The sequence below is a fragment of the Drosophila innubila genome (genome assembly GCF_004354385.1).
Source record: "Drosophila innubila isolate TH190305 chromosome 3L unlocalized genomic scaffold, UK_Dinn_1.0 0_D_3L, whole genome shotgun sequence".
Lineage (NCBI taxonomy): Eukaryota > Metazoa > Arthropoda > Insecta > Diptera > Drosophilidae > Drosophila > Drosophila innubila.
Window position 1 is genome coordinate 4,129,189 of NW_022995376.1, and position 27,639 is coordinate 4,156,827.

At 34.6% G+C, this 27,639-nt stretch overlaps 3 protein-coding genes across 4 annotated transcripts; 1 reads left to right on the plus strand and 2 right to left on the minus strand.

The window, feature by feature from the left end:
- Nucleotides 1-8,160: 8,160 nt before the first annotated feature.
- On the minus strand, nt 8,161-11,015 carry LOC117786760. The gene is made up of 4 exons (XM_034625126.1): nt 10,896-11,015; nt 10,664-10,836; nt 9,903-10,049; nt 8,161-8,209 (listed from the first exon to the last, which is right to left on the minus strand). Exons 1-4 carry the CDS (start codon nt 11,013-11,015, stop codon nt 8,161-8,163), a joined length of 489 nt encoding a protein of 162 aa, XP_034481017.1.
- Nucleotides 11,016-17,285: 6,270 nt separating this feature from the next.
- LOC117787283 lies at nt 17,286-17,913 on the plus strand. The gene is made up of 2 exons (XM_034625771.1): nt 17,286-17,374; nt 17,459-17,913. The coding sequence occupies exons 1-2, from the start codon at nt 17,354-17,356 to the stop codon at nt 17,705-17,707; spliced, it is 270 nt and encodes an 89-aa protein (XP_034481662.1). The 5' UTR covers nt 17,286-17,353; the 3' UTR covers nt 17,708-17,913.
- A 3,411-nt stretch (nt 17,914-21,324) lies between these two features.
- On the minus strand, nt 21,325-27,331 carry LOC117787855 (vitelline membrane protein Vm26Ab-like). Of its 2 annotated transcripts, none has more exons than XM_034626473.1 (2): nt 27,286-27,331; nt 21,325-21,766 (listed from the first exon to the last, which is right to left on the minus strand). In XM_034626473.1, the coding sequence occupies exons 1-2, from the start codon at nt 27,292-27,294 to the stop codon at nt 21,401-21,403; spliced, it is 375 nt and encodes a 124-aa protein (XP_034482364.1). In that variant the 5' UTR covers nt 27,295-27,331; the 3' UTR covers nt 21,325-21,400. The 2 variants fall into 2 exon arrangements, with proteins under 2 accessions (XP_034482364.1, XP_034482363.1); XM_034626472.1 differs by lacking the exon at nt 27,286-27,331 and adding an exon at nt 21,865-21,923.
- Nucleotides 27,332-27,639: the final 308 nt, after the last annotated feature.

The following is a 27,639-nucleotide window of genomic DNA, read 5'->3' on the forward strand; positions in this document are numbered from 1 at the left end:
TTTACTATTTCGAAATTGACATTTGAGCTTGAGAATATGTTATTATTAGTATTTTCATTCGGTTTTTTTTGGCATCTATTAAAAGGGAAAACACAAACGATAAGTGAAGCTTTAAAATTTACAAGTCAAAATTCCAAATTTAAAATGTTCATCGAAATCAATATATAGCTCTAAGGAGAATAGTTTATTTTAGTGAGTTTAATAAAACTTGAATGCATTATAAATTAAAAGGGCAAACCATGATCAAAATGACATTCCGCTTAAAAATCGGTTCAGTTTTGACAAAGTTATGGCAGTTTGAAATTTGTCAGATTTTGGATTTATCAACTTTACAAGTCAAAATTTGTGTCAAATTTAACATAATTTTAAACAGAAAAATGAAACCCCTCAAAATCAAATTTCAAGTGTTGTTTTATACTAATTATGATATAAGAAGTTGATTAAAAGTGAAAAGTTGAGTTTTAAAATTTTCAATTTTCAATTTTCAAAATATCAAAGGGGGGACCCTTAGCATCGAAACCATGATCTAGAGGAAAATAATTTTTTTTTACAAAATTAATTAACTTTGAATGCAGAAAGAATTGAGAGGCCAAACCATGAATAAAATGACATTTCGCTTAAAAATCGGTTTAGTTTTGACAAAGTTATGAGAGTTTGAAGTTGGTCAGATTTTGGAAGTAGGCTTTTTATTTAACTTGTGTAATTGCTGGGCTAGACAAATTCACAATAATTTAGCTTGAATTTGGCTAAGAGACCCTCAATTAACTACATTTTTGGCAATAGCTTCATGTTAATTAAATTTTGAGCGCTTAAAACCTTTGATAATTAAGAAAATTACTTAAAGCTTACATTTGAAAAGCTTGTTGTGAATTTCACTTGCTTAGAAATTTCTGTAGCATCATTTTAACGGCCGCATTAAAAAAGTTCAATTTGAAATGCATAATTGATTAAATTCTTGTTGCGAAATTCAAGCGTTTTGGGAATTGGGAATAGCACTGACTTTATCTTAAGTTCATTTGGCATTCATATTGGTATTGCTGGCAAGTTGCGAATGTGTTGCATATTCGAGAAAGGATAACGTTTCGCTTTTAAATGGATTATGTGAATGGGTCGAGGCAGCTTCTTCGGGGTCAATGGTATTTGCTGCTCTACAGAGTTTTCGCACCTTTCCTGGCTAACATAATGGCTGCAAATGCCGCAAATACTTCCAGCAATTCACACACATATGAACACACACACTTACACACATCCTGGCTGCCGATAAGCCAAAGCAAAAGCCAAGGCAATATTCTTGGCCATGCTGTTTAATTTCTTTGCCCCGTTGCTTTGGAATTTTTTTGCTCGTTCATTTTTTTTTTTTGTACTTTCCTACTCATAAATTGCGCAAATTCCTTTTGTGCGCATCAAGGAAAAATGGCTCCATTTGCAGCTGAGAAGGGCGGGGAAGTGGAGAGGGGAAGAAGCTGCCTCTGAGGAAGGTTAAAGCTTGTGGTTTGCAGCCCGGCACATCTAATTTCTCTAGATGTCCTCTGCACGCTTATTAAAGTATAAATCATTTGATGGCTGTCCTCATCCACTACCTACCCACCCTACAAAGTGGTCAACAAGCATGTCAAAAAGTGCAGCAACAAGAAAAGAACAAAATGGCAACGAAGCAGCCCAAAAAGAAAATCAGAAGTCGAATGTTAGCTGAGCTGAGGTGTGTTGAGGGCAAGGGGGGATATAAGGAGTGGGGAGGAGGAGTTGGTCAAAGTACATTATCGTCGTGTGCTGGCGTGGTGCATGTTGCAACAAATGTAGCAGAAAACCGCAGCTGAGAGTAGTGCAATTAAATACAGGAAATAATGGCCACCGCAGCAGAGGAGCAACAGAAGAGAAGAAGCAGCAGGAGAAGAAGAAGAAGCAGCAGCAGATGCTGCCTGTCTGAGACAGAAAGAGAGGGGAAGTGGGCGTGCCACAGGAAGCACACAGAATACAGGAAGTGTTCGGAGTATCTTGACCAGGGCAAGTTGATCTTAGCAGCATTTGCTTGCACTTCAAATGAATTTTGATTTTTTTGACACCGTGAAAGTTTTATTGTTTTTTTCAAAATGGATCTTTCAACAATATTTTAAATATATATATATATAATTAATATGAATTTTTGAGAAGCAGAAAAAATGCACAAGATGAGTTTTTTTTCAATTCTATTATCTTTTAAATAATCTACATAGAATTCTGCTCAATGTTTTATCTCAATTTCTAATAAATCAACGAAATAGTAAATTAATTGTTGTGCAATATGACTTTAACTTGAGATAGTGAAATTTCTCTGGCTTTTTCTGTGTGTGCATTTTCAATAAAGAAAATATTGTGCGAAAATATAGTTTATTGAGAAAATAACATTTTTAAGCCCGCCTCAATACTGTGCGAGTTTCACACACACGAAACTCTAATTGAATTGAATGTGCACTTAAGCGGCATCCGTTGATAATGAAATTGTGGAGCAAATTTGTAGACGAAAGTGCGACTCGGACAAAAGAGCCGTAAACATTTTGTTGCTATGCTAATGCAAAGTTGTTGCGTTCCTCTTTTTTTTCTATTTTGTTTTATAGCACAATAAATAAATGCAAAAATGAAAGAAGAAAATAATATAGGGGTAGCAGATGTTGGGGGTGTTTTGCTTGGCAACTGGCAAATTGAAATAAAATTGAAGTAGTTGTTTCTGGAATTTGCAGTCGGGGGTTAAGTCAAGTACTTCGATTCCTCTTATAAACATATATTTCATTTTATTTGATTTGATTTCGTTTAATGTTTTATTTTTCGCTTGCAAATAATCGATTTGTCAGTCCGTCAGTTTGAATGAATGTCCGACTGTTTTTCTCTCTCTCTCTCTCTCTCTCTCTGTCTGTCTGTCTGTCTGTCTGTTTGTCCGTCTGCTTGACTTTCAACTGGAATGTTGGCCAAAGTATGCTTCAATATTGCGCATAGCATTTGAAAACTCAACATAGCAATGTTATATAAGCGTACATTGTAAATAAGTATGTGCACAGAGGTATATATCACAGGTCGAGCAACACTTTTCGACTGGTAGATACCCTATAAATAGACTATAACTCACTCAAAAATGTTCTACATCGGTTTAGTAAGGTATATCTTAGTTTAAAAGTGCTCGCTTGCTTATGACTAGTTTGCCGATGTTAGAGAGACAGTTCTCGACTTGTAGATACCCTCTAGTTAGGTAATTCGTTCTGTAAAAATAGCTTAAGTAGGCTAATCACGCCATATATAAACCTTTATTTCTTTGTCTGCTTTAAATAGGTTCTTTAAGAAGTTTAGAGCTAGTTTTCGAATGCAAGATACCCTGTAATTCAATCTAAAAAGCATAAGAAATAGTTTTAATAACGTTAGAAAGCCACACATGCTTATAAATATTAGAAAAAAATTTAGTAGAGTAAAGTTTTCGACTAGCAGATACCCTGTAAGTGGATATAAGCTACAATAGTGATCCCTTATTAAGTTTAGCCAGATATTTTCAAGCGCAGTTATATACTCATGCATACAAAAAATTTCACACACGCGCTGGAGGTCAATGCTTGAATCACAGATACCCTGTAAATAGGTTTAAATTGCCGCAGACTTTACTATGTAGCGGCATTTCTATGATCATATTTTTAAAATGTAGTTTGTCCACAAAAGAACAGTTGCTGACTGGCAGGTACCCTGTAAATTAGTTTAAAGTGCCTTAGATATCTTATGCAAATGCTTGGTGAGACAAATCAATGATCATTTCCATTCATATAGCTTTAAAACTAAATTGAGCTGTTAAAGTCAGTTTTTCGCAAGAAGATACCCTATAAAAGTGTTAAAAATATACGAAATAACTTGAAAATTAGCTTATGTAGGCATTTCTATTAAAATATTTATTTATTTACGTGTAGAAACTGCTATAAGATATCTTTAGATATTTTATAATTACTGTGGAGTTATGTTTAGTTAAAACTTACTCTTTGTATGGTAAGTTGATTATTTTGCCTGTTACAAAAATAGGCTTCAACTTCATAATACCCACTTTAGTCATTTGTTCAGCTTACAGTATTAATAAAATTCCTTACGATTGACTTCGCTTGGAGTTTTATTGATTGATTTTCAATGGCCGTAGCTAAATGTGAGCGTCAGAGCAACAGACAACGACTATGCAACAGCAGCAGCAACAACAACAGCAGCAGCTGCTCCAGCAACAACAGCAGCAACAACAACAGCAACAGCTCCAGTTTGTGACGTGCCTGCGAGTGGCTCACGTTGCGTATGCTCAATATATATTGTGATGATGGCCACGTCGTGAACGTAGTTAGTTGAACTGACGACAGCTTATGGCAGTGGGAAGTTTGCACAAGAAATTCAAGCAATGATGAAGTGTTTTTATTGTGTTTATTGGCATGCGTTTTAATGAACCAAACAGTCATGCAGAGAGGAGTGAAGCAGAACGACAGAGAGAGAGAGAGAGACAGAGAGCACAGTCGGCATATACAACTCTATTACGAGCCAATTTCCGTACACTTGTACACTCTGCAAAACTTTTTTCATTAAAACTCTTGAGAGGGCCAGAACCAGCTGGATAAGTGAGTGCAAAATGTTATTTTATTGTCAACAAGCAAAGTTACAAACACAATAAGCGACAGAGACAGACATACGGAGTGTACAAAAAAAAATAGAGACAGAGAAATGGAATTGTTGTGCTGCCAAAATTTATTTAATATGCAATATAAACAGAGCAAAGACAAGAGACACAACAACAAACATGACACGCTCATAAACTCATTTGGTAAGCAACGACAACAACAACAACAACTGTAACAGCAACAACAACTTTACACAGCTGCTCGCTTTTAAGGGACAGCAAAGAATTTTTTAATAATACCTCAAGGACTTCACAGTGCTGCCAGCAAGTATATGGACCAAGTGCTAACACTAAGCATACCATCAAATATACATAAATGTTGTTGTTGTGGTTTATGTCAAAGTCAACGCCTTGTCGCAACTGCGCCCACAACTTTTTTCATTAATTTAGAAAAACAACTCCCATACGCATTAGCCATGGCGATTAAACTCAGACTCCTCACTTTCCAACTCTCCCGCTCCTCGTTTTCTATAAAAGTCTATAAAAATGTTGCCACAACTTTTCAGTCATTATCAATTTATGCCCCTAAGGAGGCGTGGCAGCCTGTGTCCAACGTATACATAATTTTTTTTGGTGTCAAAATTGAATTGATTAATAAAATATGACAAGTGGGTCGAAATTGACCCCCAAGCACAGCCGGGGGTTAAACTTATGTAATTCATTTAAATTTTAAATGAACTTTCAACATATTTGAGCTTACAAATTTTAAGATTTCTGTATTTAACTATTTCCTATAGCTTAAAGATTACTTAATTTTAATCTAATCAAATTTTAAGCAAATTTTTCTTGCTTTTCCCTTAAAAGCATAAGAAAAGCTATAAAAGTTTAATTTATGCTGTCAGCTGTGACACTTGCCTGCTAATTAAAGTCTTAGAGTGCATTCAAATGTGAAAAATACGAGTATTTAATTACAAGTTCATTAAAATTTAGTAAAGAAATGTAGAATTGTTTTTGCAAGTCGTTAAATAAATATTAATTGAAAAAATGTTTTCACTGGCAAATAGCCGGTCATCAAAATTTAAGTGGATTATTGGCAATAATGGAAACTCAGCTTCAGAAACCAAAAAATCATTGGAAAATTTACCAAAACAAAAAATTAAAATACATTTTGCTAATTCAAGTTATAAAAGCAGGAAAATCGAAATTTTATATGGAGTCTGAATCAAACTAAAAAGAAGATTAACCTATTTTAAGTTAAAAAAAATACACAGAAACTCATCAAATGAAATCCTTAAGGTATTAAGAAAGTATTTCCATTTTATTCTAAGAAAAATTGATGTAAGGTTTTTGAACTTGAATCAAAGTATTATACTTTTTTGACTATTTTAATGTTGACTCTTGGCCATTTGGTATTATTTTAACAATGACATACTTAATACATATTGATAAGTTGTAAGCTAAAATTAAGAAATATAAATTTCAAATTAAAAAAAAATTTTTGTTCTGTGTAAAATATATTTTACATTCTAAACTCCAGCTTAACCTAACTTTTTATAGAAATAAGTAAAACATACTTTATGCAAGAGCAAAGTTAAATTATTTTATTTAATTTTATTGGCATTTCTAAAAGTATTCTAACCATCTTTTTGTCAAACTGTATGGAATTTAAAATAGTTAGTCTCTGATTAGTCGCCACTTCGCTGCATGTAACCAAAGCTGCGGCTGCTGCTGCTGTTGCAGCGACATTCTTTAGCTGCATGCAACCGCAGGACGAGGCTGCCACATAGTCAGCAAAGTGATGCATGCTGCATGTTGCATGACGCATGTTGTTAATGGCATTTGCAACTGGCCAAAAGACGAGTTGCTTAAAAAATCATCAAACAAATATGAGACGCTAAGTGCAACTTGGACAGCCACAATTGCAACGCATTTGAAATGCTCTTTGCTGAGGTTAGTGATAAAAAGCAATGACAAAAAGAAAATACACTGATAAAAAATATATAAAATCTTAATTTTTTCTTGACAAACATTTTTTTAAAAATACAAAAAAATTCAGAAAAACCCGAAAATAATAAAATAACTCAAAAAAAAAGTGTCTGGAGAGAATGTTAATTTTTCTATTTTTGACAGTTTTTTTCAGCGTATTTTTTAGCAGTAAGGAAACAAAATTCAATTATTGTTTCCAAATTAAATTAAAATTTAGATTTGGTGACTGACTAATAATTTTATTTTACTCGTAAATAATATGCGCAAAATATGTAATATTTGAATTAAAATTCTTAAGAGCAACATTTGTTTGTTTCAGTGTTTGTATGAAAGAAATGGGAGAAAGAAAATGAGGTAAAAGGCTAGTTGAATGTTGGCTTACACAATATGTGCATAACTTTCGCTTTTCGCTGGAAATGCCAAATGCCAAATGCCAGGCATAATCTTCGACCCAAATTCCAGCGAGAGTCGCCTTAAAGACACTAACAACAAACTGTGTCGCTGTCTACCTGTGTAGAAAGAGACGGCAGAGACAGGGAGAGAGAGAGAGAGGGGGTGCATAAGGGCTGTGAGCGTTTGTTAAACAAATATTGGCACTTGCCTCAATAACCCGGTTGCCTTTGCTGCCTCTTGCTACTCCTAAAATAGGTCGCAAACTGTAAAGTCCTGAATCCGGAGTCCTGGCCTCGCTTTGCTTAGCCGGATTAACATTTGGCTGGAGCAAATAAAAACGGCAAAATTTAAGCCGTGTAATTGCGCCAGCAGACGCATATCACAGTTACTTGCCACATGCCCCCAAATGGGGCATAGACTTTGAAATTTTAATGGCATTTAAGAGCCGTGTTTGGGGCGGTCTGATAGGCGTGGCACTTGCGCTTGAATTAACAAATTAATGCAAATCGAGCAGATACAACATGAAAAATAAGTACACTAGTAAAAAAATGTTCGAAAATCAAGATTTTGGTCTCAAAAATTAAGAATTTGGTTTAAAAAATGCATCAAGAACATAAAATTCTTAGATTAAGAAAACACATCATGGTTTTAAGAGCAATTTAAATAAGACCAAGTTCTTATTTTAAGAATAAATGTTATTTAAATTAAAATCAACATATAAAATAATTTAAAATGATTTTTAAATTTAAAGATATTTTTTTTCTTTTTAACTTTGATTTATATAGATTTTATTTTTTCTTAGTAATTTTATAAATGTTATTTTAATTTGTTTCGATATTTCAAATGCATATGCTTGATTTTAGAAGTTGTCCTCTTTTTTCAGTGTAGATGAAGAGTAAGAGGAAGCATAGGCCAAGCACTTGTGTCTTTGTCTGCTCTTAACTTGGCCAACATTTAATGAATATTTATTAAGTTCTTCTTTTTTAGCTTCAGATTGTGCTTGTGTTTTTTAGCGACTGCATTACGATTTTTTTCTTCCCAGTCTTTAATTTAATTGCAATGGCAGCGAGCAGGAGCAGGAGCAGGAGCAGCGAGAACGAAGGACAGCGACAAGGACAACAGCATCCGTATCCGCATCCGCTTCCGCTTTGGCACAACATCCGCCAGGCACGGCAATCGCATTAGAATGCGCTGCACTTGTCGCCCTGATGGATGAGCTCGTCTGCAACCCTATTGGGAGTTGCAAGTTGGAGTTAGGGATGTGGAACGCTCAGAAATATCAGACAGCATATTATTTCAAAAATATCGGATCATTTAAACTTGGTATTTTACAGACTGTACAGATTTTTAATATATATTTGTCCGTTTCTTTTAATTTTTAATTTAATTTGCATATAATTTTAGTTTTTAAATTTCAAATTTAGCTTACGGTTTTTAAAATTTTCTGTTAATTATTTGTTGACGGCTGTTCGTTGACTTTAAATATATAAATATCGACCATATTGTATTTAATATCAATATAAATTAGTAATATTTTAAAAGATGAGAATAAAAAACACGACTTATTAATCTTCTCCAATATGTATTAGCAAGTCGAGTTAAAAAAAAGAACTGTTTTAGCAAAGAATCCTTAGTGTAAAATATGTTAAAAAAAAAAATATAAAAAACAATTTAAAAAATTAATTTAAATTAATCCTATATTAAAATAAAATATTTTGATTAATAAAAATTAAATTGAAATATTTATACCAAATTAAATCTTATAATTTGGCTTGCTAGTTGAATGTGTTGAGGAAATGATTGATATAGGATCTGTTGAATTTGATTTTACATAGTGAGAAAATGTAAGTGTTACAATCAGGGTTGTGACTAATTAACTAATTTTATAAAGCATTGGTTTGAATTGAAAAAATAATGTTAATTAAAATACAATTTAACTGGAATTAACTTAAAAAAAAATTCTTGAAGATACCAATGTGATTAAATTTTTTAAGTACGTCTACATTTTATTAATTAAAAATTTTTAGACTCGACAAGACAAGTCTATATATGTCTTAATTATTCATTAAGACACTTGAGCAGATATTCAAAAAATTTAGCTCATTAAAAAACTTTATACCGATGTATCTTATCTAATATCATATGAAAATGTAGCTAAAAACTGCTTACCTGTATCGATAAAATATCGATATTGTCATACTGCTGCCCATCGCTAGATGGAAGCGTGTCCCTTGTCGATCATTGCACCTGCACTTGCTGCATCAGGTGGCAAGTTGCCTCCAGCTGCGGCTTAATGCACTCATTTAATTGCATTATGCCGCAGGTACTCACATCACTCGGACTGGTGGCAGGTGGCAAGTAGCATGTGGCAGGTTGCACTCAAGACAACAACAATGCTGCATTAATTTGCATATGAAAAACACAGCATGAGGGACATGTTTGTTTTTGTTCTGCCTCCTAGAATATACTTTGTTGTCCTTAATGAAGTCAAGAAGCTGCGACTCCGTCGCCGCTGTCAGGAAGTCAACATAAACAATGTCTACTGTAGTAGCACATACTTGTATTTATTATCACAAAAGTGCAAAAGCTATAATTATAACGATGTTTAAGAAATTTGTTTGCATCTTGTGCTTGCGTATACTTAATATTATATCATACTTTATTTTGTTCAACTTTTAATCTAATGCAACAATAGTTTGTCTCCTGCAACTTTTCTTGAGCAACAATTTCATCACGTTGCAGTTGCACACAACAACTAAAATCGTTTCTCTGCTTCGATCCTTTGCCCAACCACTCGACACATGCCTTCAGTCCAAAATGTACAATTTGGGTTCGAAAAGCGTGATGTGCCTGGGCAGCATCATCATTGTTGCGATACAATATTATATAGACGTAGTGCTGTGGTCGAATCTCATGAACATACAGTTTGGCAAAGTGACAAATGTGACGTAGTTTCTGGTACACTTGCACCGGTGTCAGATGCTCCACATTGTGTAACAGCAATCTCTTAATATTCCTGGACGGGAACACCTTAATACTCAAACTGGCCAGCTTAAAACGCAACGTCAAACTGAAAAACAATAATGGAATTAGTTTTTTTTAGCAACTGTCAGAAAAAAGACGGTCATACGAAAGTATTGCTAATTTTATAAATAAGAATAAATTCAAAAAAAGTTTACAAATTTAAATAACAAACCTCGGACAGCATTAACGTAGTTCTTAAGGAAAACTAATTATTCATATTCTTTTTTTAACACATCATCAAGAATATACAGTATGTCAAGTAACTGTTTTCACAAAGTAAAAATACTTGAGTTTAATAACAATAAATTTTTTTAACTTGTTTTGAGAACCAGAGCCAAGAATAATGAAATAAGAACTAAAATAAATCTCCTTATAAACATATAAATTTTAGAATTTGTCAAAAACTTTTTAATCAATTGATTATTGTTTGAATTTCAAAAAATATATGAACCCAATGAATCTTAACAACAATTTCTTAACACGTTTTTTTAATAATAGTAAAAGATCAAAAAACAATAAGAAAATGTTTTTTTTTTGTTTCACATAAAAATTATTGGTATTTCTAAATTGTCAAAACAGTTACTTGACTAACTGTAAATACTTCTTAAATGATTTACACTTTTGTTAGGGTATTAAAATCCTACCGCTTTCCGTACTTACATGTCCATCATACATTCCATGTTGTGGTCAGCGATATACTGCAAATAGGCAAATCCACGACTTTCACCCGAGAAATCAATCTTGAAACGAAGCTTATAGACATCCCCCAGCATATGGGCCACCTGCATAATTTGGTCCACGGTGTATTCTCTTTGTATGCCATTGAGGTATAGCTGTAAATTTTGCACGATCAGTTTTGATCTTTGTGGTGTATTGAATTTATTAATATTACCTCACCAGCACCCGAATCTAGTTCTTTTTGCCGCTCTGGTGACACTGGCGAACGTGTGGTCACATAAATGGTGCCATTTTGACGGCTTTTGCGATATTTATGCTCGAAATTAGCATCCATTTTCAAATTGTTGAGCTGAGTAGAAAACGCGTGCGCAGAGCTTCAAACCTGCTGCCAGTGCTGGAAAGCAATAAACTAGCCAGCGTTGCCACCTAGCACAACAGTTGCAAGCGTGTTGGCGTTGCCAGTTTGCTTAAAAAATACCAGACTTGCCAGATCAGCCAAGAACCGTCTCTTTTTCAGGTCCATGGTAAATTTCATCCGTGGATTCACTGTTTGGCGTTTTTTTTTTTTTTGTCAATTTAGCTATTTGTGTATTTATGCTTAGCCTTTTTTTTTATAGCATTTTTAATGCTTTGAAACTTTTTTAAATTTTACTTTTTGCAAATCTGACTATTTTTAACGGTTAACGGTGCTTTTAATGCAATTACAACTGAAAAATGCCAAATAACTGTCACTTGCAGTTGTTGTTCTTTGTTACTTTGCCCAAGTACATGTCGAGTCAGGGCTATTGCCTAGAATGTTGGTTGTCCTTATGATTTTTTTTTTATTTTTTTTTGGACAGGTCGCGCGTGCTTTTTTCTAGCTCATGTTTTTGAACAATATAAATTTATGCAGGCCGCACACAACTTTAGAGCTGGCAAAAACCGCAGACCGCACAGCACCTACACTAGGTATCTGATGTTGTTGTTGTTGCTGTTGTTGTTGTTGTTGTTTTTGTGGTTAAGCCACCCAGTGGCAGCAGACTTAGAGTGGAGACTGAGCAACCCATCCTGATGCACTCAAGTGGCAGCTGCTTCTTCTACTGTTGCGGCTGCTTCATTTTCCTAATTTATACGCGCGCAACGCTAATGAAAATTTGCGTGGCAAGGAAAACCGCATGCTTTGTTGCCGTTGCCGGTAGTGTGAGTGGCATGCTCTCGCATTTCTTCTCTCTCTCTTTCTCTCTCTCTCTTTCTCTTTTTCTTATCAGTGCTGACCACTTTAAAGAACCAAAATAAAGCTGTTCTTAATAGGTAAAAGCTCGAAAAAAGCTGCATTTTGCAACAAAATTACTAAATATTAAAAAAAAACCTTTCTCCCGTTTATGAACATTTCTTAAAAATCAATCTGTAGTATTCTCTCGAAAATGAGCATTAAAGTGTGCAGCCAACATTTTTATACCCGCCACTTATAAAATAAGTAAATATTGTGTTCGTTGGAATGTTTCAGTTTATAAGATATTACGTTTTTTATGCTAATTAAGGTTATTTATAAATATTATATATTATCTCACTTAGCCGCAGCAAGATCGAACAAGTAGAACGGCAGTAATAGCTTACCAAAGTTATTAAAAATTAAGACAATACAAGCACCTAAAAGTATGCTGTAATTTTTATTAGCTCGTAATTTCTATAAAGTACTTAACCATATATTGAAATAAGTAACGGGTATTCTATAGTCAGGATCTCGACTAAAGCCTTTTCGACTTGTTTTAATTTAATACTAATTAGTTTTAATCACTAGTTAGTAATTATATTCTACGAAATGACACGATTTCTTAAGGAATTTTTTTTTAAGGTCTTTGGAAGCTTTCTTATAGCTGAACCGTAGGAACTCACAATGTTAAATTCCGTCTACCTGCTGTTTTCCATTTGATTTGAATTTGTTATAAAGCTAGATTTGACTATAAAAAAGCTGTCTTGGCAGCACTGTTTCTACCGCTCTTGTTCTTATGGTAAATGACGTGGCGTTGAGACTGGCACTTCAAGGTGCACGTTCTCGTATACTCTATGCTCCACTTGAGACCCTTGGAGCTGCGGTTGCGAAAGTTGTGCGCGGTCGTAAAATGCTTAGAGACAGCCCGCCGGCATTATAATCCTCTTCAGGGTTTCCCGCAGCGCCTCCATTGTCCTTGGCGTTTCAGTTAAAGGCAAAACAATTAGGAACTTAGACTCCTCAGAGCCAGGTAGGCTGTTCTATCACATTTAACATTCAGATATTCCATGTGTTACAACAATTACTTAAATTTAAATATTTTCTTTAAAATTATTTCAAAAAATAATATTAAAATGGAAGATCCTTGCGAAAAACGACTGGATTTACACTTTAAGCAACAGCTCAGCGAATTTGATAACTCCTTTAAAAAGATCGCCTGTAAATCGGATCAGATCATCATAAGCTATTGGATGTATGTTTATAAGGCGGCACCCAAAGAACAAAAATTGTCAAGGAATTGCTTAATGCTTTTAATGTTTGGACATTTGAATGAATTTGGTTATTTACAATATCCATTTACTGATATGCGCAACTGTGGTAAGAATCTGAATGAGGTTTTGAATGCCTATAAGGGTTTACCAAATTTAAGGCGGATCAGTGTTACACATAAAGGAGTTTTTTTTGGAAGTGACACTACTATTAAATCTTCCTTGTCTTGTGTGCTACCTTTAAAAAAGACATCCACTTACACAATTCTGCCGAAGATTGCACAGCAGAAGCACAACAAGCAATTGAATCTCTCAAATCAATCCACAAGTAATTCAAATTCTTCCTTAACATTTGTGGTACCTACAAAGAAAACATCCACCTACAGAATATTGCCAAAGATTGCCGAGAAAGAGAGCAATTCTTCCGTGTCTCAATCACTTTCTGGCAGCATTTCTAAAAGAAATAGTTCTTTTATAAATGGGGAAGAAAATGAGCTGAAATTCTTGGAAACTAAATGTTCAACACCCGATTGTGCCTACTGTAAGACTTTGACGGATAGATCCTCAGTGTCTTCAACATCAAAAGCCTCGAGTACTTTTTACGGATATTGTGAAAAACATGGTTACATAACAGTCAGTGTTAATGAATTTGACAGTAGCAAAATATCAACTGGTAGATATGACGGATTAGCTAATAATACAGAAAGACAAAAGAAGTTTGGTTTTCAGGAAAATTCCGTTAATACTACATTGTACAGTATTTCAGAGTCTTCTTCCGAGTCGGATGAAGATGACACAAAGTTAAAGATCGAACTCGGATTTCGTCCAAAGGGAACTCGAGGCTTTTTAATCGGACCATATAAAGCAGTTCGTCGTTTGGGACACTTGCGTGGATTAATCTCCAATCATCAAGTGTACTTAAAGCTGCTCAAAGTCAAACAGAGTTGGTCATATTATCGACGCATGCTGAAAAGAAATTATGCTTCCTTGCAACTAATGCAAATGCTTTTAAAGCGTAATATTCTCAATAAAAAGTGGCGATTCTCTATGAACCGTTTACGCTATATTTATATACAGTGTGTGGTGAAAGTCTTGGACGAGGTAGAGGCCTATGAGCTGAACAGGCGAGAGCTAAAATGGATGCTGGATGGCATGGAGAGCCAGTATTTTCATTTGACCAAATTTTTTTATTACAAGTTTTGCAAACTTTATAAATGAATAAAATAAAAAGACTTCCGACTCTTTTGCATTTCACTGCACCTGTAATAATATTAATGCTTCAGCTGCACATTAATTAATGTAAATTAAATTACAACCTGTTTAAAGTAACAATAGCTAAAGGAAGGTGAAGTAAAAGAGGAAGTAAAAAAAAAAATAAACAATCAGCTCGTAAACAGTTGCTACTAATTTTTATTTTTAATTATGCAGTGCTTGTCCAATGCAGCTTGCAACAAAAAAAAATAAAAACAATAACAAAGGCCAACAACAACAATTAATGAAGGGAGTAATAAAAGAAAATGGCCGCCAGCTGCGTGTTGCGCCGCCATTTTGCAAGCAGCTAAAATTAGCAGCATAAAAAGTGAAGGAAAGCAAAAACAAAAACAACAAAAAAAATCAACAACAACATAAAAGGAAACGAAACGAAATTGTCGCCATGAGCACTTGTTGTTCTTGTTCCTGTTGCTCTTGTTGTTGTTGTTGTTTTTGTTGCTGTAGCTGTAATTGCAATTGTGGGCGACTGTGGGCGGGAGGCGTGGTCAAGCGGCAATTGCAAATGGTCAATGAACTTGCCACAAACTTCAAAAACAACTGCCGCAAAGTTGCACAATTACACTTATGTAAATACAGTGCACACTCGAAGTTAGAATAAATAAATTAAAATAAATGTGCTAGCCAGGAATTGCAAAAAAGAATTATGATTTTAATGAAATCAAACACAAAAATGAGACCTAGATGAATGAGAAAAACTAGAATACTTCTGAAAAGCATACAGTTTTATTTGCACATTTTTTTATTAACAAATAAGCTTATATTCTCTATCTAAATTGAAAATTCTATCAAATAATAACTAACTTTAAATTTATTATATAAAAAATAAAAAAGCTACTGTTTTAAATTTTAAATTTTAGAATTTTAATCATTAAATTTTATTTATAATAGGTAGAGTTTTAATAGCTCTTTTTAATTTGAAAATAATAAAAATAGTCTTATTTTTACTAAAAATTAAATTGTCATAAATTTAAATTACTGACAGACTTGTGAATTTTTTATATGTCAAAAAAATTACATGACTTACTGTATACCTTTCTAGTTCTATAAATGTGTTGTCTTAGCTATGTTGTGTGAAAATTTCAACCTCCTATGTCTTATGGTTTGGGCTGTGCAATGCTCAGTCAGTCAGGACAAAGAATTTTATATATATTATATATACTTGTTGATAAAAAGCTTCAAGGATTTATATGCAGAATTCTGTTCTTACAAAAATATATCTGCTTTAAGAATATTTGGTAAGTCAAATATAATAAGTTTCGCTTAACGTGCTTTTACTGTAGACAAATGTAAGTACATGTGCATATGTATTGCAAATGGCTTCATCAGCTTTTGACTATGCAAATTTATGGTCTATATTTAGGCATTTGCACACAACGTTTCTCAGCTCCGTCTGCGGTTGCATAAATTAATTATTTATGGCTTGTGAAACATGTTGCTCAACACTGTCGTATCCTCTTTCTATACCACTCTGTCTATCTCTGTCACTATCTCACTATCCCTTTCCCTGTCATATGCACTGTTTGTATTTATAGCTAACATCATCATCATATTGTTTGTTCAGTTTGCGAATATTGTTTCTTGGAGCTGTGGCAACGCCTTTATGGTCGTCATCTCTCAGGGCTTATCTAATAGAAGTGATCACAAAATATGGTCTGCTTTTAAGTTTTTGTCTGTTTTCATTACCGTTTTGTGCATGTGAAGCACGCGCACATAATTATAATTTTTACAACGTCTAAATAAACGCAAATATCTTATGCATAAAGGCAACCGACGAGCAGGAATTGCCATCGTTATCGAGAATGGGGCCTAAGAAAGAGGAACTCAGACTGTCTGTAATGAATGACAGTCCAAAGAAGGTAACCGATAAAAAAAATCAACACATATATATTGCAAATTCTAGTAGAAAGTGTATGAGATACAATGATTTTGATGTTTAATTGGATAATATATTTAAAAAAAAGTATATTTTGAATATATTAAAGCCTAGTAAAACTTTTAAGTTTGTTAAATATAGTTGCATTTGTAGTATAAGCACGTACAAGGCAACATTTAAATTTAAATTATAATTTAACTTGTAATTCCCAAGCGATTCAAACTTCTGCTTGATGGTAATTTTTTTCTTTTTTAATTTGAGAATAAAGTTTATTATTGAGTTAATATGTTATCATGTGCTTTAATGATAAATAAAATGATTAGTTTATAAATAAATAAACAAACGATTAATTTATTAATAAATAAAATAAACAATTAATTTATTAACATGTAAAAATATATAAGCGAAAACGAAAAGTTGAGAATAAAGTTTATTATTGAGTTAATATGTTATGATGTGCTTTAATGGTAAATAATATGATTAATTTATAAATAAATAAACAAACGATTAATTTATAAATAAATAAAAAAACGATTAATTTATTAACAGATAAAAATATATAAAACGATATATTTCCTTTTTAAACTAAAAGTTGGCAGAACACAATTCACATTACGTTTAAATCTTTTAACCGATTCCTTTTGATTAAAAAAAAATTATTTTTGATGTTACAACTTATTTATAAGCTGTTATGAAACAGATTCCATAATTTTTTACCTATCATTAGCAATTTATTATAGGTTGGACGGATTTATATTCAAGTTTCTTAAATGTTTGTTAGAGTATTTCAGGATTAACATATGGCCATAATTCTTTTTTTTTATATTTTTTTCGTTTTGCTGTGCTGTTTCTTAAATTGAACAATTTGAAATAGCATTACAATATAATTTATTCGCTTTATTGCGCTCAGAGACATATTAATGACTCTCTCACGCTCTCCCAACTGACGTCAGCTGTTGGCCAAGACGAAGGCTATAAATATGATTGAGCTGCCTGGACAGTTTGTCAATCAAATTTTGGATAACACACGGAACACACGACGTTTTAAAGGGGGATAAACAACAAAAATGTTGCTCAAAGTGCTGCTGGTGAGTGTGTGTGTTTGTGTGTGTGTGTGGCATCTGTGTATCTATGTGTATGTGTAGATTTAATCATATCGTTATCTTTGCCAGCTCACACTCACAGTCTGGTTATCATTTCTTTGTGCTGGAAGCATGGCTAAACCTCATTTGTTAGCCACAACGCCTTTGGGCTATGCAACAGCCGGTGGCACCTGGCTAACAGCTGCAACAGCGCCGGTGGCAACTCTGGGAGCTGCCACTGCCGCTGCCTATTATCCGGCCTATGCGGCGTATACGTATACACCGGTCTATTATGGCTCATACGCCACGTATCCCTACTACACATATCTAAGACGCTGAGTTGAATTCGCCTGTTGCTGACATTACTAACAATTTCTAACATATTGTGTCTAAATTGATTAAATTTAAACGCGCTTCGTGTGAAAATCTCATATTTTATGGCTGATAAGATTTGTAGACTCGTCTGTAAATAAAAAAAAACACTTTTATGAAATCAACAGAACAAAACACACGCATATCGAATTATAAACAAATCAATAAAAAAAGTTAAAGGCAGCTGTGCTTGTCTCTACAGTTGGTCTAGAAAGTGTTTTGACAAAATAAAAAGTTATGCAATTTTTCTAGCAAAATATATATATTTTTAAGGGATTTTAAAAGTAGAAAAATATTTTGCAATGACATTAAATAATAAGTAAATGTATATGTGTATTTTTATTTGGTCAAAAGACTGTCTTGACTAACTGTATGTATATTTCTGTAGCTGTTTTTGTATCCTGTCTGTAACTGTGAGCCTTGGCAGCGGCATTTTCATTTTGTCCTTTGAAATTTGCTTACATGTGCGCATATTTTCACCTGCTCTTCTTGCTGCTGGCAACACAAAGAATAGAAAGAAAGAAGCACACAAAGAGGCAGAGAAAGAAGGGAAGAAGACTTACAAGATGTCTTTCGGGTTCTGTCTGTCTGTCTGTCTGTGTGTCTGTCTGTCTGTCTGACTTGTGTGTTTCTTGGTAACCCGCTACTGATTTAACCAACGTGTATAAATCTTTTATTCATGTAATCCATTTGAAAACACGTTTGCACATGATTGTGTTTATTTCCAAACTGAATCATTTCAGCCAACTGTGTGACGTTTAAGCCTCTGTGTGTAACTCTGTGTGTGTGTCTGTTTGATTTGAAAAATCTTCAAAATTATATAAAGTGAATACAAATTTTATTTACTCAATTTTTATTGCCTTTAGCCAAGTTTGCCAGACAAACACTTGTTCGCATTTCTCATTACGCTAAAATATGTAGTTTTCACTTCGTTTTTGACTTTGTTGCTATTTTCATTCTATACTTTTACTACCTTTTCAACTTTATTTAGAACTTTAATAACTTAACTTTGATTGCCAAGTTCATAAAGAAGATTGGAAAATATTTGTAAGAAACTTTAGAAATATTTTTGAGTTAATTATAATAATACAAATGTATGAAAGATTTTAATGAAAGTAATTTTACATAGTTAAAAATTGTTAATAAAACAAAAAAAAAAAAAAAAACAATCATACAAACGCATTTTACAGCTTTAATAACTTTATTTTGATGGCCAAGTTCATAAAGAAGATTTTATGGAATGATAAATCAAATTCAACAACGTAAGTTCAATTAAAATTGTTAAAATTTTGTAAGAAGCTTCGGAAATATTTTCTAATTAGTTATAATTATACAAATATATGACAAATATTTATTAAAATTAATTTTACAAAGTTAAAAATTGTTAATAAAACAAAAAAACAATCATACAATCGCATTTTTAAACGACGGGTACGAAATTTAATGTTTATCTTACAAAACTAGGCATTTAATTTTTTTTAAGGATAGTTTTATGAATAGAAATAGACTTATTAATTAAATATTTCTTTAAATTTTATATGCACAAAGTTCTAAGACGAATAGAATAAATATTTCATATTACAGTATGGATTTTCTTATTAATGAGACTTTAGAGATAGAAATAATTTTATTAATTTGATATTTAAATAAAAATAAATAAATAAACAGACGTAATGCGAAGAAATAGATAGGTAAATTATAGTTATAGTTATCATATAAATATAAATCAAATTTATATGGACAGCTCAGCATGCTTTTTAGCAACTCTTAGAACTTTTCCCGTCTTTTATGATATTCATATCCGCCTCTATTCTACAGGGTATTTGAGCTGGCAAAGTGCACAAACGCATTACAATGCAGCTTGTTGAAAAGTTTTGGAACTTGACGCAGTTTTATTGAATAAAAGGTCATTAAATTTGGACGCTATCTGTTGCGAGAACTTGTGAAAATGGTGCAGTCACTCCAGTGAATCCCCGGCGGAAGACTTGTGCCACCGCGTCTATATTTTCATTTTTTACAAGACTTTTCCGCTAACGTTGCGAAACTTTACAACTACTTGGCGTTTACTACCTGCAACGGCAGCTGGAGGAGGAGTCAGAGTCAGAGTCAGAGTCAGAGTAAGAGGATTTGGATGGGAACGAGATGCCAAAGTTATGATAAGCAGCTCCTTCAAATCCTCCTCTGGGCAGCTCTCAACGCTCGACAAAGTCAAGCAGAAAACTTGACTGTCGCTGGGGCAGGAAGCGCTGAAAGGCAGCATATTTCATATACTCTTGCATCAAAAGAAATCCCTTTTTAAATAGAAAGTTGAATCTGAATCGCAGGCAAAAGAAGAACTTGCAACTTGCTACTTTTGCTACTTGCAACGTGCTACTTGCACCTGGTGCAGACTGCCATGGTGACTGCCCGCAGATGCTTGAATTTCGATAAGGCCAAAACTCTTGAAACTGCCCGCTGCCACAAATTGTTGCCATGCAAAGTACAGTGAAGCATAAAGTCAGCCAACCAACCAACCAACCAACCAACCATACACCCAGGCAGGCATTAACTTTAAGGCTCAGAATCCGTTGGAAGTTCATTATATCCTTGCATAGGTTGGGTACTATAATTTCATCATGAAATGTGTAGCGCATTAAGTTGAAAATTCACCTATTGTTGTTAAAACTTCTTATTTTCTAAAATATCTTAACCAAACTCACAGATTGTGTCTTCAATAATCAGTTAAAATTTGTTCAAACCTCACTTCTACATATATCATATAGCTGTCATAAAAAAGATTGGTTGAAAATCCATCTATTGTTGGAAAAACTTCTTATTTTTGAAAATATCTTAACCAAACTCACAGATTGTGTATTTGAAACTGTCTTTGATAATCCGTTAATAATTGTTCAGACCTCTTTTCTTTATCATATAGCTGCCATAGAAAAAATTGTTTGAAAATCAACCTATAGTTGAAATAAGTTCTTATTTTTGAAAATATCTTAGCCAAACTCACAGATTGTGCATTTGAAACTTTCTTTGATAATTCGTTAAAAATTGTTTAAGCCTCACTTCAAAATCATATAGCTGCCATAGAAAAGATTATTAGAAAAAAGGTCTTATTTTTTAAAATATCTTAATCCAACTCACACATTGTGTATTTGAAACTGTCTTCAATAATTCTTTAAAACTAATTGAAAACCTTACCATTAAAAATATAAGTTTCAAATTAACATTTAGTATACAAAGCTGTGTTATATTTTAAAAAATATCTCAAACAAACTTACAGATGATATATTTTGAATTGTTTTTGAATAATTTTCAACCTCTTGTTCAAAACTGTTTAAAATCGGACTAGTTATTCATATAGAAAGATCCGTCGAAATTTCATTTTTAATATGAAAGATTTTGATGGTTTTCTAAATAGTATCTCAACAATTCTCACAGAATAACTCTTTCTTATTTTCCTTTAAATCCTGACCAAATTTGGTAAACTACTACCTATTGTGTAGCTGTCTAGGATTGAACAGGCCTCTTCAAGGGTATTTAATCTTCGGCGTACAATCTTTTTTTCATGTTTTGCTTCAACTAATTTACTGCAGTTGGTTTTCAGTTTTTTTCGAGCATATCTAGAAATCTTTATTTACACAGGATCTCAACAAATGGTCACATATTTGCGCTTTACTTCTTCAGCAGCACGGGAGCAGCGGCCAGGGGTGCAGCCAGGGGTGCAGTGTAGGCCAGAGGGGCGGGGGCGGCATAGCGGGTGTAGGCAGCGGCAATTGGTGCGGTGTAGGCGGCGGTGGCAACTGGAGCGGTGTAGGCGGCGGCAGCGAAGGGTGCGGTATAGGCGGCGGTGTAGGCAGCTGGGAAGGCGGCGCTGTGGGCGACCTGGTGAGCGGAGTAGCTGGAGGCATAGGGTGCCACATAGGCAGCGCTGCCGACGACAGCAGCAGCAGCAGGTGCGGTATAGGCCAAAGGAGCGGCGGCCAAAATACCCGGCTTGGCCGAAGCCACAGCCACAACAGCGAAGAAGCAGACGGCGAACTGTGGACAAAGCAGAGGAGAGGTTAGCAAATGGAAGAGGCAAAGGAGTAGGAGCTGGAACAGGAGCAGGAACAGGATTTAATGTCTTGGCTACTCACGAATTTCATGTTGATTTTGGTTGTTTTGGTTTTGTGATTTGTGTGTAGACACTTGAAGCTTGGAGCGTTGTTTGATGTTGAGTTTGGGCCACTTGCGAGCTTTTATACTGTCCCAACAAATACATGACGCATCCCAATTCCAATTCCAATTCCGAATCCAATCCAAATCCAAGGGCCTTAAATGAAGGCCGCGCTTACAAATGCAGCCAACATCGCCGTTAGCCGTTGACTGACTTGACGTTTGACGCTTTGGCGTCTTGACAGTCGTCGCTTAATGGCACAGTTTTTTTTATATATATATATATTTTTTTTTTTGTATTTTTCATTTTATTTATTTTTTATTATTGTTGTAGTCGCATGTTAAACGCATTTGGCACGTGCTGCGGCCTTTTGGTAATTTGATTAGGTTTTTGCGCAAAAACCAATTGAAATGCGGCTTCCCGAGTCGCTCTACAAAAGCCATAAACCAATTATAAAATACAAAAGTTTGAAATACAAATACAGTACACACATGCACACACACACACTCACACACATTTCTTGTTAAATGAGAGCAACACCCGCCTCACAGAGCAATTGCTCCAGGGATGAAAAGCTGCTTAAGAAATTAATTGGAGAGTTGTGAAAATTGTTAAGCAAATTATATTTTAACAACTCTCATAAGTATTGAATTTTTTAAAATTTGATATACGTGTATAGTTATATAATCAATAAATTGCTGATATATAGGAATAATGTTTAAGGCAATGCTAATGCTAAAAGCTTTATATGAAATTTTAGAATTAATCAACACTCAATGAGAGAAACTTTCAAGTTCAGGCTTAAGCTGAAAGCTTTTTAAGCGTTGCAGCTGATAAATAATAGACGCCATTTTCTGTAAAGATCACTATAATATCTGAAAAGTACTTTACAAAATTAACAAAAATGATTTCAGATATTTCTAGGACTAAAACTTTTTAATATTTTATTTTTTATCATGAAATTATCTCAGCTCTGTACTTACGTAACTGAAATTTGTTTTCCAATTGTTGAATAAAAGTATTTGAAAACTTTCAAAAGAGCAACTTGAGCTTTTGAGTTTTGCAGCCCTGATTTCAGTAGCTGCACGTAGTGATTGGCAATCTTGCAACCCTCTAGGGTTGCCCTAGGGTTACCCTCTCCCCTCTTCTTCTGTTGCAAGGTTGCCTTGTGTGGATTTCGTGGCACTTTGTCATGAATAATTTGTTGAAACCACTTAAAGGCAGCAGCCGCCGTCAAATGTCGCACGCATTTCTAGACAAATTCAAAACAAAATTTATAATAGACTTGCTTCAAGGATCTGCAAGGAGTAGGTGTGTGTGTGTGTGTGCGAGTGTGTGCGAGTGTCGCTCACGTTTTACGGCACTTGAGCGACGCATTAACGCGCTCGCACAGCTGCTGCCACGCCCATTTGCGAGACGCCTTTATTATGGCAATAAACTCAGTTCGTAAGGCTAAAGTGGCGCATATTTTACGCAGCTTTTTTTCCCGGTTCACACAGTTTGCACAGCTCCTAACTTGGATACGCCAGCCAATTGCACTATGGATCGTATTTTAAAAAATAGTTGGAAAAAAATTTCAAATTTTTAAATTATTAATTGATTCAAGGAATTTATACAGAAGGAATTTGCCGGAAATTTTCTTACAGCCAGAAAACAATTTTTTTTTCACTAAATATTGTATCAAAAAAGTATTATTTTCTGTTTTTTTTTATATTTTGGAAAAATATAATTTAAAAAACTATACGTCATATATTATTATATTTTTCAAAAATAAAAAAAAAACAGAAAAACAAGTTTTTTATGCTATATTTTTAAATGCAAAATATCAAGTCTAAAAACCATTTAATAATAGTGATCATTTATTTTTGAAGATTTCTAACGTATCTTTTCTGTTTTATTTAAAAAAGTTTACTGTAACTATTAGTTTATTAAATAAATGTATTTTAAAAAAAACCCCATAATATAATGATATTCGAAATTTTTTATTTTGCTTAGTTGAAATAAAATTACTTATAATTAGTATAATTAAACAATATTAATTTTTTAAGCATTTGAGCAAAAAAAGGAAAAATACTATTTTTTTTTTATTTTTCATCAATTATATATTTTTTTTGGTGATTATTAAGAAGTATTCGTTTGACTTTTATTTTGTTTTCAATCATTTCTTGAATGTTTTGGATATATATATTTTTAATTTTAGAATAATATTTCAACTGGCTCAAAAGTTACAGATTTTTACCAGCAATTTCAGCTAAGGAAGCCACAGTGCATTGGCTAGGGGTGTTTCCTATAAGGGGAAGGGTGGACAAGGGGTGGGGGTAGGGTGTGGGGGCGTGGAAGTCTTTGTGGCAAGCAAACGGAGCGCACCAATTTCTTTGCGCCTTTTTTTGTGCACATTTCTTTTTAATTACTCGTTGCCACTTAGTCATGCCTCAACAGCAGCAACAGCATAGAAAATAGGGGGCGGAGGAGGTGGGGGTGTGGCAGCGACTGCTTTGATATGTTGCCAATGCGAGGGTCACTTGAGAATTGCGGCTGCGCTTTTTTCTTTGTTGTTGCAAGCTGCATCAAAGCTTTTAGAAGGATTAACCAATATATGGAATCATTTATACACTTGCAGCATGCGGGCAAACTTGACAATGAAAAGGCTGCAGCATTGCAGTTGCCACACGGACACACACACAGATCTATGGCCAGCTTGGAGTCAAGTGACAAAACAAATATGTTGCTGTTGTTGCCGCTGTTGTTGCTAATGTTGCTGGCGGGTAATTTCAATTGCTGTGCATCATGATTGTGCATTTAGTAGGCGACTGCCACGCCTACTGAAAAACCCCAGACAAATCTGCTGTACATTTTGCGTATGCACAGTCACAAGGCAAACACTTGAAGAGAGCGAAGAAGAAGGGGAAGAGAAAGGGGCAAGAGAAAGAGAAAGACGCAGAGCAATGCAAAGGAAGTTGGGGAAATGCTGCAGCGACAACATCATCAACTGTGGCAGCAACAACTGAAATATTCGCACAACTTTGTTGGCTGGCATGTTATAGACACCCACTTACACCAACCCTTAAATACACCCGCACTCCTCACTCCCTCTTGCTGCCTCTTTTGCTCCCTTAACTTGTCCATTGCCTTGCAAAATCGCGTAATTGGCATTTTTAAGCAAAATTCACGCTTCAACACTTTTTGGAGTGTGTGTGTATATGCCACAGAGTGTGTGTGTAGGTGTGTGTGAGTGTGTGTATGTTGGACTGTATATATAGATGTGTTGGGTTGATGTTTGGCACTGTAAACACCTTGATATATTCCCCCTTGATAAGCGCACACTCGATACTTCTAATTAGTGAGATTTAAGCGCTGCATTTTCCACTCTCTCTTCTCCCTTCCCTCTTCCACCATTCCACCCTACACCCTTAAACACTCCACTCTTCAGAGCTCGTCATTTCCCAAGTGTTGAACTCTTTTTTTCAACCCATTTATGACATTTGTTAATTAATTTTCCATTGAATTGTGGTTGGGTGAACTGTTTATCAATAAGATTTTAAGTACAGTTGTGAAGCTGACAGCCAAACGGGAAAAAGAGGGAGAAAGGAATTAGCACAGTAATCATAGGAAGTGGGAACGGAGCAGAAAAGAGAGTGAGAGAGAGGGAAGGTTATTATGTACGCGTTATGAGCATATGGAGCAAAAAGTTAATCAAGCTTAGAGGAAGTGAGAGCTATGAAATAATAAGGAAATAATTGCAGTTTATGTAATATGTTAATTATTTAGTTTTTATCTTTAATGAATACTAATCCATAGCGGAAAAAAATACTAAATAGCTGGATGCAGAATTAATTTAAAGGCCAAATAATGATGAAAATGATATTTCGCATGGAAATCGGTCAAGTTTTGGCAAAGTTATGGCTGTTTGAAGTTTTAAAAAAAGTGTCAAGGGGTAGGTATGGAAAAATTCCCAGTGATGACCAAAAAATGAAATTTTTTAAGCTAGTAAATTTTTGATGCAGAATTAATTTAGAGGCCAAATAATGATCAAAATGATATTTCGCATAAAAATCGGTCAAGTTTTGGCAAAGTTATGGCTGTTTGAAGTTTGAGATAAAGTGTCAAGGGGTAGGTATGGAAAAATTACCAGTGTTGACCAAAAAATAAAATTTTTTAAGCTAGTAATATTTTGATGCAGAATCAAAGTAGAGGCCAAATAATGATCAAAATGATATTCCGCAAGAAAATCGGTCAAGTTTTGGCAAAGTTATGGCTGTTTGAAGTTTTAAAAAAAGTGTCAAGGGGTAGGTATGGAAAAATTCCCAGTGATGACCAAAATGTGAAATTTTTTAAGCTAGTAAAATTTTGATGCAGAATCAAAGTAGAGGACAAATAATGATCAAAATGATATTCCGCAAGAAAATCGGTCAAGTTTTGGCAAAGTTATGGCTGTTTGAAGTTTTAAAAAAAGTGTCAAGGGGTAGGTATGGAAAAATTCCCAGTGATGACCAAAAAGTGAAATTTTTTAAGCTAGTAAAATTTTGATGCAGAATCAAAGTAGAGGCCAAATAATGATCAAAATGATATTCCGCATGAAAATCGGTCAAGTTTTGGCAAAGTTATGGCTGTTTGAAATTTAGTAAAAAATGTCAAGGTTTGGAAATTTTTTGACAGTGGTGAGCAAAAAATTAAATTTTTTTAGTGTTTAAAACTTTGATGCTGAATAAATTTACTGACCAAATAATGAACAAAATGATATTCCAGTCGAAAATCGGTCAAGTTTTGTCAAAGTTATGCCAGTTTGGAGTTTTTGAAATAATTTACTGCAGTTGGTTTTCAGTTTTTTTTTCGAGCATATCTAGAAATCTTTATTTACACAGGATCTCAACAAATGGTCACATATTTGCGCTTTACTTCTTCAGCAGCACGGGAGCAGCGGCCAGGGTGCAGGGGTGCGCCAGGGTGCAGTGTAGGCCAGAGGGCGGGGCGGCATAGCGGGTGTAGGCAGCGGCAATGGGGGAGGTGTAGGCAGCGGCGTAGGGGGCAGCAATTGGTGCGGTGTAGGCGGCGGTGGCAACTGGAGCGGTGTAGGCGGCGGCAGAGAAGGGTGCGGTATAGGCGGCGGTGTAGGCAGCTGGGAAGGCGGCGCTGTGGGCGACCTGGTGAGCGGAGTAGCTGGAGGCATAGGTGCCACATAGGCAGCGCGCCGACGACAGCAAGCAACAGGTGCAGTATAGCCAAAGAGCGGCCAAAATACCGGCCGCCACAGCCACAACAGCGAAGAAGCAGACGGCGAACTGTGGACAAAGCAGAGGAGAGGTTAGCAAATGGAAGAGGAGCAGAAGTAGGAGTAAACGTAGGAACAGGAGTAGGAACAGGAGCAGGAACAGTAACAGGATTTAATGTCTTGGCTACTCACGAATTTCATGTTGATTTTGGTTGTTTTGGTTTGCTGATTTGTGTGTAGACACTTGAAGCTTGGAGCGTTGTTTGATGTTGAGTTTGGGCCACTTGCGAGCTTTTATACTGTCCCAACAAATACATGTCGCATCCCAATTCCAATTCCAAATCCAAGGGCTTTAAATGAAGGCCGCGCTTACAAATGCAGCCAACATCGCCGTTAGCCGTTGACTGACTTGACTTTTGACGCTTAGGAAACCAAAGCTTACAAATTTTAAAGTTTCGGGGTATTCAAATAATGAATTAATGTAGACTTTTGATAAATGTTTAATGAAAATTTTTTAGGTATTTCTTACATTTTTTATGGAAATTA

Excerpts from the sequence above, each read along its gene's own strand:
- LOC117786760 (XM_034625126.1), bottom strand. The coding sequence starts at position 11,015 with ATGGATGCTAATTTCGAGCATAAATATCGCAAAAGCCGTCAAAATGGC. Across the intron at positions 10,050-10,663 it reads ATGGAATGTATGATGGACAT|TTTGACGTTGCGTTTTAAGC; the intron begins GTAAGTACGGAA and ends ATTGTTTTTCAG. Across the intron at positions 8,210-9,902 it reads ATTTGTCACTTTGCCAAACT|GGTTGCAGACGAGCTCATCC; the intron begins GTATGTTCATGA and ends AACTCCCAATAG.
- LOC117787283 (XM_034625771.1), top strand. The coding sequence starts at position 17,354 with ATGTTGCTCAAAGTGCTGCTG. Across the intron at positions 17,375-17,458 it reads TGTTGCTCAAAGTGCTGCTG|CTCACACTCACAGTCTGGTT; the intron begins GTGAGTGTGTGT and ends TATCTTTGCCAG.